We start from the raw sequence: 12502 nt of genomic DNA, 5'->3' as shown, positions 1-12502 counted from the left end.
AGTCACAATTCCCCATTTTAAAATCTTTTACCTTGGATTTTAAACAACATGGACATTAAACTTTATGCTTGAATTACAGAATCATATAAGCGAAACCAAAGCATTGTCAATTTTTCATTTTAAGATTACTCCTTGCTTCTAATGTAAAATATTCAGGTATAAACACTCTATAGGAATGGATAGAAGCAGGTTATGATAAAGTGCTAATATCTGAATGAAAACATGCACAGGACATCTCTGTGAAATAACCACTGACTGGATGAGGTAAATTAAATGCTTCTTTTAAAAAAAAAAAAGTCATCTGCTGATCTCCAGAGAACTTTAAACAGCGTGTAGCAATAATGAAACGTGCTCTTGTGCATATACCATTAATATTGCAATCAGCACAGTACTTGGCAATAATTCATATTTATAATTACAGCAGCTGTTTCTGGACATGGCATGTTTCTTTTATACAAAAAAAGCTAATTCCATATTACTCAAAAAAAAATTATATATATATATATATATATATATATATATATATATATATATATATATATATATATATATATATATATATATATATATATATATATATGTGTAGATATCAAATTCAAATATTAAAGTATATAGCAAGAGTTCATTTATTATAATATGATTAGCATTTTGGATGAACTCCTTGATACATGTACAATAAACATCAGCTAATAGCTGCTGAACATTCAAGTTCACAGGGGATAGTTTTATATTATGTTGCTGTGAAATATTAATAACATTTCGCAAAGCAGTTGTTCAGCTCAACACACAGAACTTTGCAATACTCAAGACAATGCAAGACAATATTTCCCATCATTAGCAACTACAGTTGCTTCCATGTATTTAAATAAACCATGCCGCCACAGAGCAATTTTTTCTTAAAGTATACTCTGTTAAAAGGTAAGACTCTATACTTATCCTTCTGTGATGTATGAGTCGGCAGAAAGAACCACTGCATGTGGCTAGGAAGAAGGTGTCCCACACAACTGAAAATATGGAATTCATGCAGCGGGAGAAGCAAAGAGATGGAATTCAGCAAACAGTCCACTGAGGGATAAGTAAAGTACCTCATCTTTTACAGGGTGTTCTTTGAGCAAAGACTACCCTGTGGTAATGGGTTCACTGTAAACAAAAACCTGCCACAAAACAAAAGAAAAATTAAGCCTAGGTTAACAGGTTGAAGTAGACATGCCTATACTCTCCAAGGGAGCTCAATGCTTGGCAATCAATATGCACTGGCCACTTCCAGCTATAAAATCAGAAAAAAATGACAGGCCATGTTACACCATAGCAACAAATTTTGATGGGAATAGAAAATGTTAGTGGGTGCCGTGGGGCAACACAAACTGTCGGAGACACAAGTCTTCCCTCAAATATTCATAAATGAGACCCTGTGATATCTTACAAACCTACATCCCCTGAGGACTCGAGCAGCATTTCTGATACATTATTTTGTACCATATATGGTGGCACAATTTCATGCTAGGTTTAAATATAAAATGAAAATTACACAGTTCATTAAAAATCAAGTCATCATTATTGAAAGGGATTCTGATAATTCATTTAATGAATAAAATCCTTTTTATTCCTTGTGTTACAAAAATATATATGCCATCTGCTTTTTTTTTAGATCTGGTTTAAAGTGAGTTTGCATTCTTCCAAAACAAGAACAACCCCCTAATATATTGGCATTTAAATTCATGCTCATATATGATACTAAAATGATAATGTTCTGATTACAATTTGTAGCATTATTACTACATACAAAATAATGGAAAGCATCTTTTGTCGTTCACATTATGGTGCCATCTTACTTCTCATGTATTTTATTTGTTCTTTTGACAGGCTGCCTAGAAGTTGTTCTAGTAAGAATGTGTCGTGCCTTCAATCCATTAAACAACACTGTTCTATTTGAAGGAAAATACGGAGGGATGCAGATGTTCAAAACATTAGGTATTTTTTTGTTCTTTTTGTTATATTTAGCACTAAAATTCAGATGAAAATGCAGTAGCCACCTCTCTGTTATATGCACATGGGTGTTTGTTATGTGCCTGTATTGCACTGCAGTGCATCTCACTGTGAACCTTACATATGAAGAGCCTCAATCAGATGAAGCAGGCATAATGCTCTATTAAATAAAGTAGTCACCTCCACATACACACAATCATTGAAGAATAGAGATAATGTATAACCTATCCATTGAATAATTATTATGTGTACAGTGATGTGCAATCTTTACTGTATGCAGTACAAGTCTATACTTTTAACATTTAACTCATGCGTTGTGCTGTTTTAGCTCAACACTGAGCACTGAGCTCTGAACTATTAATTTATAATAATAATAACATAATAATGCTTTGAAATTACGTTGTACAGTTAAAAAATATTTGGATCAATGTTCTCTGCATGAGAACAGCTACTGCATGGCTCCTGTATCATACCTCCCTTCCCCTACATTTCAGAATGGAAACCTCCATCGATGTCTTTGGCATTTGACAATTCCGGTAGTGCTTTTTTCAACCATCATAGTTTTGTCCTTGGAACCCATTATTGGTACAAGACTAAACAGTGACATAGGGGTCAGGAGATTTATCTGTGGTGAGCAGAAGACCCAGGAATCCAACACTCCTGAAAGTGTCAAAAGCCAAAGACACTGACACAGGCTGAAGCACTAGGGGAGGTAGTAGACAGACCACCAGAGAGGTCAGTATACTATCTCTTCTCTTGCTAGGAAATTAATTCTGGATATTTTTTAAGTTGACTGTGTCACTTTAAGCTCATTAAAAAATTGTTGTAAATTGTAAATGCTCAGTTTTTTTTTTAATAATAGACATTTTATACTTACCTGCTCTGTGCAATGATATTGCACAGAGCAGCCCCAAATCTGCTCTTCTGGGGTCACCTGCTGGAACTCCAGGTTCTTCCTATTCTCAATGCGCCAACACAAAAAGCCACTTTCTATGGGGGCGCGCCTGTGAGCTCCCTCCTGACTGTTAATTTAGGTACGTTTTTAATTCTATTTGTTCCTTCTCAGGAGAAACAGCGTTTACAATATAGTCATGCATTAGGCCATAGACTCAAATGGTGTGACTCGGTCCTACCCCCCATTGTCTGCTTACAGGATTCAATTGACAGCAGCAGGAGCCAAGAGCTCTTGCTGCAGCCTCCTTGTCTTGTGAGGAGAGAGAGACCAGCATTGCCGCAGATAGGCACAGGTTGGATAGAGATAGCACTGCCTTTAAAAACTAAGTGTGTTAATGTAATTAGTAAGGTATCTAATATGCTGTATCTATGGCTTTCAGGATTGGCCCTACACCCAGAGAAGTGTCTTAACTCAAGGAGATTATACTTGCTAAAAAGTGTTCTATGTGCTTGCTTGGTTATATGGTCTCTGAAGATTTTACCTTCAAGCATCACCTAATTGCATATATGTACATGTCTTCATTATTGTTGTAACAGATATTTGTATCCAAAAAAGTAAAGAAGTGTAATTTTACTATAACATTGCCCAGTATAGGGCATGCTTGTAAGCTTTTAAACATCATCCTCAGGGTTTCACAATGAACAATGGAATTTTGTATTTGCACTTTTAGCTTTTACTAGCAGATCATGAAAAGCCCTTTACAGGTCCTATCTGCATTATTATCATACTAAATATCATTTCAATTATTCAGTCAATTACACTGAAATAAAAGCAAAGCTAAATTGTGCTGCACTTCCATGAGAAAATATAACCTCTGGTAAAACAGTAATATACACATATAAAAAACATCTATTTTAAAAACCAATTAGATCTAGTCTTTTTTTTTCTCTCTCTCTCTTTCTCTCTCCACATGATACCGATTGAAAATTGGAGATTTTAACTAACCAAAATACTATTTTCTACTAGCACCTGTTTTTTTGCGACACGATGGCAAGCTGTGTTGTGAACAGTACTGCACAATGATTAGCTTCTCCCTCTCACACTGCTTTCCTTGGCCTACAGGTTCTGATGATTTCGTGAATGAAGCATTTGACTTTGCAAAGAGTTTATGTTCCCTCCAGCTAACAGAAGAGGAAATTGCCTTGTTTTCTGCAGCCGTATTAATATCACCAGGTACTAATTATCATGCTATTAGCAAATATTGTCTATTCATACACGTCGCTTGCCTTTCATTTCTTTGCAGAAAATGTTTATTTTTTTTATAAGTATTTTCAAAAAGTGTTACTGTGTTAGCATACTTGTTTATTAAGGTGTCACACATTGGCATTTAGCACACATTATAGTTCATTCTCTTCCGATCCTCTTACAGTCTTTCCAGAAAGAAGATTCTTCTTCTCAGCAACTCTGTTAACTTCCAGTGCTGAGCAGAGTTTATCAGCTCAGTGAGACAAAAATACAATGTATATAATCTGCATATACTGTACACTATTATGAAAAGATTAGATTGCTAAAATGATTAGCATTGCAGTGCTCAATCACACACATTCAATGACGTTAACCACTTGCTCTCCAGAAGGTTTACCCCCTTCATGACCAGGCCATTTTTTGTAAAACTGCTTTGCGTTACTTTAACTGACAACTGCACGGTTGTGCAATGCTGTATCCAAATAAAACGTATGTTCTTTTGTTCCCACAAATAGAACTTTCTTTTGGTGGTATTTGATCAGCTGTATGGTTTTTTTTTTGCGCTATAAACAAAAAAAGACTGACAATTAAAAAAAAAAAACATTATTGCTTACTTTCTGCTATAAAACATATCCAATAAAGAAATGTAAAAAAAATCAACTTTCTTGATAAATTTAGGTCAATATGTATTCCGCTGCATGTTTTTGGTAAAAAAAAAAAAAATCCCAATAAGCGTATATTGATTGGTTTGTGCAAAAGTTATTGCGTCTACAAACTAGTGGGACTGCGCATTGCGCCGGACAAATCGGACACTAAGTGACACTTTTCGGGGACTAGTGACACTAATGCAGTGATCAGTGCTAAAAATATGCACAGTCATATTTACATAGTAAGATTGAAAAAAGACACAAGTCCATCTAGTTCAACAAAAAAATAAAAAATACAATCCCATATATACAATCCTTCTCCCACAGTTGATCCATAGGAAGGTAAAAACCCCAACAAAGCATGCTTCAATTTTCTACAGCAAGGGAAGAAATTCTTTCCTGATCCCCTGAGAGGCAATCAGATTTTCCCTGGATCAACTTTACCTATAAATATTAGTACTCAGTTATATTATGTACATTTAGGAAATAATCTAGGCCTTTTCTAAAGCAATCTACTGAGCTTGCCAGAACCACCTCTGGATGTAGTCTATTCCACATTTTCACAGTTCTTACTGTGAAGAAGCCTTTCCATATTTTTCCTCTAGATGTAATGAGTGCCCCATTTTCATCTATGATGACCTTAAAGTGAATAACTCAACACCAAGTTCACTATATAGACCACTTATGTATGTGTACATGTTGATCATATCCGCCCTTAATCACCTCTTCTCAAGAGGGAATAGATTCAGTTCTTCTAATCTTTCCTCATAGCTGAGCTCCTCCATGTCTTTTATCAGTTTGGTTTCCCTTCTCTGCACTTTCTCCAGATCCTAAATATCCTTTTTGAGAACTGGTGCTCAAAACTGAACTGCATATTCCAGGTGAGGTCTTACTAATGATTTGTAAAGGGGCAAAATTATCTCTCTCTCTCTCTCTCTCTCTCTCTCTCTTTCTGGAGTCCATGCCTCTCTTAATACAAGAAAAGACTTTGCTCGCTTTGGAAACTGCAGCTTGGCATTGCATGGTATTATTGAGCTTATGATCTACCAAAACCCCCAGATCCTTCTCCGCCATTGATTCCCAGTTGTACTCCCCCTAGTATGTATGATGCATGCATATTCTTAGCCCCAAGTGCATAACTTTTCATTTATTGACATTAAACTTAATTTGCCCTTAGTTGCCCAATTAGACAATGCATTGAGGTTGGCTTGAAAATTGGAGACATCCTGTAAGGACGTTATTCCACTGCATAGCTTAGTGTCATCTGCAAAGGCAGAAATGTTACTTTTAATCCCAGACCCTATATAATTTATAACGATATTAAAAAGTAAGGGTCCCAGCACTGAACCTTGGGGTATGCCACTGATAATCTTAGGCCATTCAGAGTAAGAGTCATTAAAGAGGAAGTAAACCCTGATGGGTTTACTTCCTCTTTTATTCCCTGCAAAGGTAAAGCATAATGGACTACTATGCATCGCATAGTAGCCCATTATGTGTCACTTACCTGACACAGGAGCCAGCAAAGTCACCACTGTCCCCTGTAGTCTAGCGCATCCATCCTCTCGGTGGGTCTCGCCTCTCCGCCGCTGTCATTTGGCGAAGCCACAATGACGTCACTCCCGCGCATGCGCAGGGAGCCGCCACGTGCGGCATATCACCGCTGACGGGTGCCGTGCTCAGTGCGCCTGCGCGCCGCTGTCTACGGCGCATGCGCCATAGACAGCGGTGCCTGTCTTTCGACAAATATCTCCTAAACCATGTAGGTTCAGGAGATATTTCTTGGACCTACAGGTAAGCCTTAATCTAGGCTTACCTGTAGGTCAAAGTGTGTTGTAAGGGTTTACAACCACTACTCTGAATCTTGTCTTTTATCCAATTACAAAGTGATCTTTCCAAGCCTGTAGACTTTACCTTACACATGAGCTGTGTGTGGGGAACTGTGTCAAACACTTTTGAAAAATCCAGGTATACCACGTCCACAGCCACTCCTCTGTCTAAGGTTTTACTTACCTCCTCATAGAAAGAAATCAGGTTCGTTTGACAACTTCTGTCTTTCATGAATCCATGCTGTCGGTTTCTTAAAATATTTTTATTCCAGCAAGAACTCATCTATGTGGTCTTTTATTAAACTCTCCAGTATCTTCCTGACTGTAGAAGTTAAACTAACAGGCCTATAGTTATTTGGTAAGGACTTCGACCCCTTTTTAAATATGGGCACCACATTGGCCCTGCGCCAATCCAGTGGTACCATTCCAGTCATTAAAGAGTCCCTAAATATTAGAAAAAATGGCCTTGAAATGACAGAGCTCAATTCTTTTAGGATCCGTGGGTGGATGCCATCTGGTCCAGGTGCTTTATCCACCTTTATTCTGTCTAAATATTTCTGAACCATATCACTTCTGGGCTATTTTGGATAATTTGGAGCTGTGTCACTACCACCCCCATTATGGACATGAGCTCCCCCATGCTCCTTCGTATACACAGAGACGAAGAATGTATTTAATAATATATAGAAATTTGATGGGCTGTGAGGGTACCTCATCCTTAAGAAGATTTAAAGATAGGACAAATTGAGCGGACTTTACCGGTACCAGTAAAGGGCAATCACAGCGCATACCTAAATATTATCTTTATTACAAAATTGTTAAAAAAATGTTTACACGTTCTAAATAAAATCAAAGTTGTATGGCTCTGATCAATTTGATCAAGTTAGTAATTGGGCAATAAATCTCTGTTACTATTGTGTCAAAAGGTTGATGCGTTTCACACCTTTGCTTCCTCAGGACCTTAGTTCCTTGACTTTAGACAGAGATCCTATTCAATAAAAGGGGGAACATAAACTATTATTCACATATTGTTAGGTTAAAATGCAGCAAATAAACTTCCATATGCCATCCAAATATATAGAGATAAACATGCATTGAGGACCACTTACATATGGAAAAGAGCCTTCAAGGAAATGGCATGCCAAGTGTTAATCAGGGAGCAACCCGACAACTGATGTCTTAGATCAAAAGATATATATATATAGATAGATAGATAGATAGATAGATAGATAGATAGATAGAGAGAGAGAGAGAAATGGGCGAGTAGTCCTATACTGGAAAAATAAGCACAGGGTAGGTAAGCTACATTGGGCAAATGAGTTGGTGCTCAGACCATATATCAGCTAGAGCAGTGTATACTTACTGAGGATAAGATCCCAAAAAGGAAGAGGGAGAGAATCAGCCTTGACTCAGATTTGAAATTTAATAGGCAGTTCATCAAACTGACACCTATAATATCCAGACAAATAAACAAACAGTCAGTCAGTCTTCTATATGCTGGATCCATTGCACTGAGATTCTCACAAACCAAACAGAAATATACCTCAATGGTATTCAAGATGGTAATCAATCATAATGTTTGACCCCAGAGTACTGAAGTGCATTTCAAAGGTGTATTGAGAAATTAATTCTAAAGATAATACAATATAATCCAATAGTCCCACTTCCTCAATATACTGTACTTAGACACTCCAATGAAAAAAGTCCCTTTAGAAGAGATCACAGCAATATGCACACTTACCAGCTGACTGTCAAAATCTCTGTGTCAGACATATACATATATAGACAATTAGCTATCATCCAATCATAAAAGACGATATTGCAGTTTCTATGCTATCATAACCTGATGTCTACAACATTTACCACCATAAGCTCCCACCATGTAACACAGCACCTTCCACCATTGCTCCTATCAAACAAACTGACTTGATTTAAACAGTTTTTGGCACCAAATCGGTGTCCTAGTTGCCATATGTATCATGTGTGATAGTGGGAGGGTGTTCTCCAGCTTCACAATGTCCTGTAGTAAGCCCTATAGTGTCAATCAATTAATGCATCTATTCCAGAGCATGCGCCAAATGACAATCTCGTTATACAACCAACCGAAAGTACGCGCATGCGCAGTACAGCTGGTGCAAGTCTCACAATCACAGAAAGCACAGCCAGAGCCATCACACAGAGAGCGATGGACAAGGCACAATCCTCCATGGGCAGAGCTACATCTCCTCACCATCAGACCTCCACATATACCACCAGAAACCACATAGCCAATATAAAGCTATATTTATAATCAATAGTGTCAATACAAAATGAAACAAAAGCAAAGGATCAGCCGAGCAAGGAATGGTATAGATATATAATTAGATGATTAAATGGGATTCCTCATGCTACTACTACCTTAAAAATGCCTATGCCACTTACAGCTCCTAAACGCCTTGGTGGGCATGAGGCCATAGGCTAACATGGACAAGTGTTTTTAAGCTGTGAAAAATGCTCCTAAAAGTGGCTGTAAAAATGTCCATGGGCATGAGGTCAAAAGGTATTAAAAATCTGCAAGGAATGACCCCAAAAAGAACCTAAGAATGCAAAGACAGCAATCACCAGCAGTCAAAAGCAAAACTGGTTTTCACTCTGCACTCAAAATTCCCACTCTTCAGCTTCCAACCAGCAAATCTGGCAAATTCAGACATGCTCTACTGAAAGTTATATAGGGCCTCAAGCACCTGTAACCAATTAACCACTCCCCTTAATTAGTAGTCTGACGCAAGGAAAGAAAAAAAAAGGCTGTTTAAAAAAGTGACATAAAAGATGTTAAAAAGCTTCATGAAAAGACCCCAAAACGAACCTAAAAATGCAACCATGGCAATCACCAGCAGTCAAAACCAAAACTGGTTTTCACTCGCCACTCAAAGTTCCCACCTTTCAGCTTCTAACCAGTAAATCTGGCGGAATTTCAATAAGCATATATTGATTGGTTTGCACAAAAGTTATAGCGTTTGTTTTACTAGTAATGGCGGCGGTCAGCGACTTATAGCAGGACTGCGACATTACAGCAGACAATCGGCTCGGTTTCCACTAGCGCAACTTTTCATGCGACTTGGGACTGAAAAGTTGCATGACAAGTCATATCCCATGATTTCCAATAAGTACCATTCCTATCTGTGCGGCTTCAAGTCACAGCGACTTCAAAGTAGACCCTGCACTATTTTGGTCCCACTTTAATGCGACTTGAGGTCCATAGACCTAAGGAATACACAGGCATTGCTTCAAGTCGCAGTAAAAAATTGTGATAAAATCACAGCAAAATCGACTTTGGGGTTGCAATAGTGAAAACCGAGCCTAAGTGGCACTTTTCGGGGACCAGTGACACTAATGCAGCGATCACTGCTAAAAATATGCACTGTCAATGTACTAATGACACTGGCAGGGAAGGGGGTTAACATCTGGGGTTTGAGAAACACTGTTTCAATCTGCTTGCAATACACACATATACCACAGTCCTTATACCCACAAAATACTTCTTACTGTGTATCTATGGTCAAAAAGTAAAATAAAATATTAATTTCTGCATTGTACTTCAATTATTTCTAGCCTGCACTCGTTAATCTGAATATTCTTGAACGTTTGTAAATTTACTCTGTGATGCCAACACTTTTACTTCCTTGATTTCTGTGACCCAGAATCGCTATGCCATGTTTATAGGCATCACTGTGTCACAGAAAAAATAAAATAAAATAGAGGGCTGCATTTCAACATGCAACTCTCAAACAACTATTTCTATTCACTGCCACATGATATGGATAATCAGAAGCTAACTGGAACCATGTCTTTGGCAACAGATAAGGCCATTACTGTCGATAGCCAACCCTGTCCTAATTCAAGCCTACATCAACCCCTTTTTTCTGGGGGGAAGTTCACCATGCATTGAACAGCTTTAGTGCCCTTTTCTCTATGTATTTATTTTCTTTAAAATTACTCCTAATAAAATAATAATAATAATAAATAAATAAGAATAAATACATTTGTGAATACTGAGAACCCTACTGACGATGCACCCTATCTGTTCCAAAGATCAGGTAGTGGAATGTGACCCAATAATTAATTTTTACTGTATTTAATGTATTATATTAGATCGACCGTGGCTGATAGAACCGAGGAAAGTCCAAAAGCTTCAAGAGAGAATTTATTTTGCACTTCAGCATGTAATTCAGAAGAACCACCTAGATGATGAGACACTGGCAAAGGTAAGCAGTAGTCTTAGCCCTTGTACACACGGTCGGACATTCCGACAACAATATCCGTCTGATTTTTTCCGGCGGATTTTGTCTGAAACTGGTGTTGCATACACATGGTTGGACAAAGTTGTTGGAAAATCTGATCGTTCGGAACGTGATAACGTTAGTTCGTTACGACGGAACTACGTTCGGGCTAGTAGTCAATAGCTTTGGACTCCTAATTTGATCTGAGCATGCGTGCCACTTTGTCCGATTGTAATTCTCTACAAACGATCGGACAAAGTCCAATCGGATCATGTTGTCAGAAAATTTTATATCCAGCTCTCAAACTTTGTTGGTCAGATATTCCGACGGAAAAGTCCGATGGAGCCCACCCACAGTCGGATTATCCAACAACACGGTCCGATCAGACATTTTCCGTCGGAATTTCCGACCGTGTGTACAAGGACTTAGAATCAAAGATCCTTTTCCATTTTGGCTGGCTTCTTTTTTCTTTTCATTTTGGCTATGGATTTCTATATTATGCATATGTTTTTTATAATAGAAAATGACAGACACTTTATTATGCAATAAAATGAGATATGGCAGTAGTTTAATGTTTCTCCGCAATTGTTTTATTTTCAGCCCCAACAGAGAAAATATAAGACCCTTTTGACTGTTATTGGCCAAGTTACATACACATAAAAATATATATCTTGTTACATAGTTAATCTGCTTGAAAAAAGGCACATGTCCATCCAGTTCAACCCAACTGCACTGTACTTACTGCTATATATATTACAGGAAAAATTTTATCTCCCCTGGCAGATCACATGATTAATGCTTTGACATAGTCATAGTGCTTCCAGCAGGTTATTGAGCTGTATTTTAATGCACAGTATAAAACAACGTTATAAAATCATATTTTTCTACTTTACAACTAAAATTATCATTAAAGCAGACCTAAAGTAAAAATTGTCAATAAATTCATATAAAAACTGACACACCCCAGAGAAATCATTATTATTATTTATTTATTTATTTATTTATTTTTAATTTTTTTTAGAAAAGTCCTAAAATTATAAAATTTTCCCTAAAAATAGGGACTATCACCTTTATCCAATGTTTGATCATGTGAGCAGTGCCAGGGCTTTACCTAAACAGTCTCTTATTGTTAGACCTCCAAAGAGACAGCATGACCAGTGCATTAGTGTTGGTCATGTGGCTGGACCTCCGAGGAACATAATCAGCCCTCTGAGTTTGTCAAAAACCATGAATCAGACCGAGACAGAAGTACAGTTAAATCACACGTGTTTAATAATAAAGGTAAATAGAGCAAACGTATATTTTCCCCATGTTTTTTATAGAGATATCACTGCATCATATACTAAATTCTAAATACCTTTGTTTTTCTATTGAAACGCTTAATAAAGATTGTATATTTTTCTGGTTCAGAGTCAATGGTTTCAGAGTCAATAAGCCATATTCTGTTGGGCTGTCTTGGCACTAACAACACTTGCCTCTAATATTTTTAATGTTATGAAACATTTTAGCATAGAGAGGCCCTTGTCATGCTTGCTTGCTGCTTGTTGTTGATTACATAAATGCAGAAGTGGTATAAGCATTCTCCTTTTATTCTAAAATTACCCAAAGCACTGGTCTTCCAGCTGGAGATTGAGAAATACTCCC

At 37.4% G+C, this 12502-nt stretch overlaps 1 protein-coding gene across 1 annotated transcript in view; it reads left to right on the top strand.

The window, feature by feature from the left end:
• RORB (RAR related orphan receptor B) overlaps window positions 1-12502 on the top strand; it is a 335735-nt gene that overhangs the window by 319913 nt on the left and 3320 nt on the right. Inside the window, exons 7-9 of the mRNA XM_077474932.1 lie at window positions 1864-1971; window positions 4004-4114; window positions 10731-10843. Of these exons, the coding sequence (XP_077331058.1) occupies window positions 1864-1971; window positions 4004-4114; window positions 10731-10843 (332 nt within the window). The remainder of the gene's footprint in view (window positions 1-1863; window positions 1972-4003; window positions 4115-10730; window positions 10844-12502) is intronic.

This window comes from Lithobates pipiens, unplaced genomic scaffold, assembly GCF_037356315.1.
Source record: "Lithobates pipiens isolate NorthernLeopardFrog02 unplaced genomic scaffold, aLitPip1_a1.2 Scaffold_13, whole genome shotgun sequence".
NCBI lineage: Eukaryota > Metazoa > Chordata > Amphibia > Anura > Ranidae > Lithobates > Lithobates pipiens.
The sequence above is the reverse complement of the archived record's forward strand: the minus strand, read 5'-3'. Positions and strand labels throughout refer to the sequence as shown.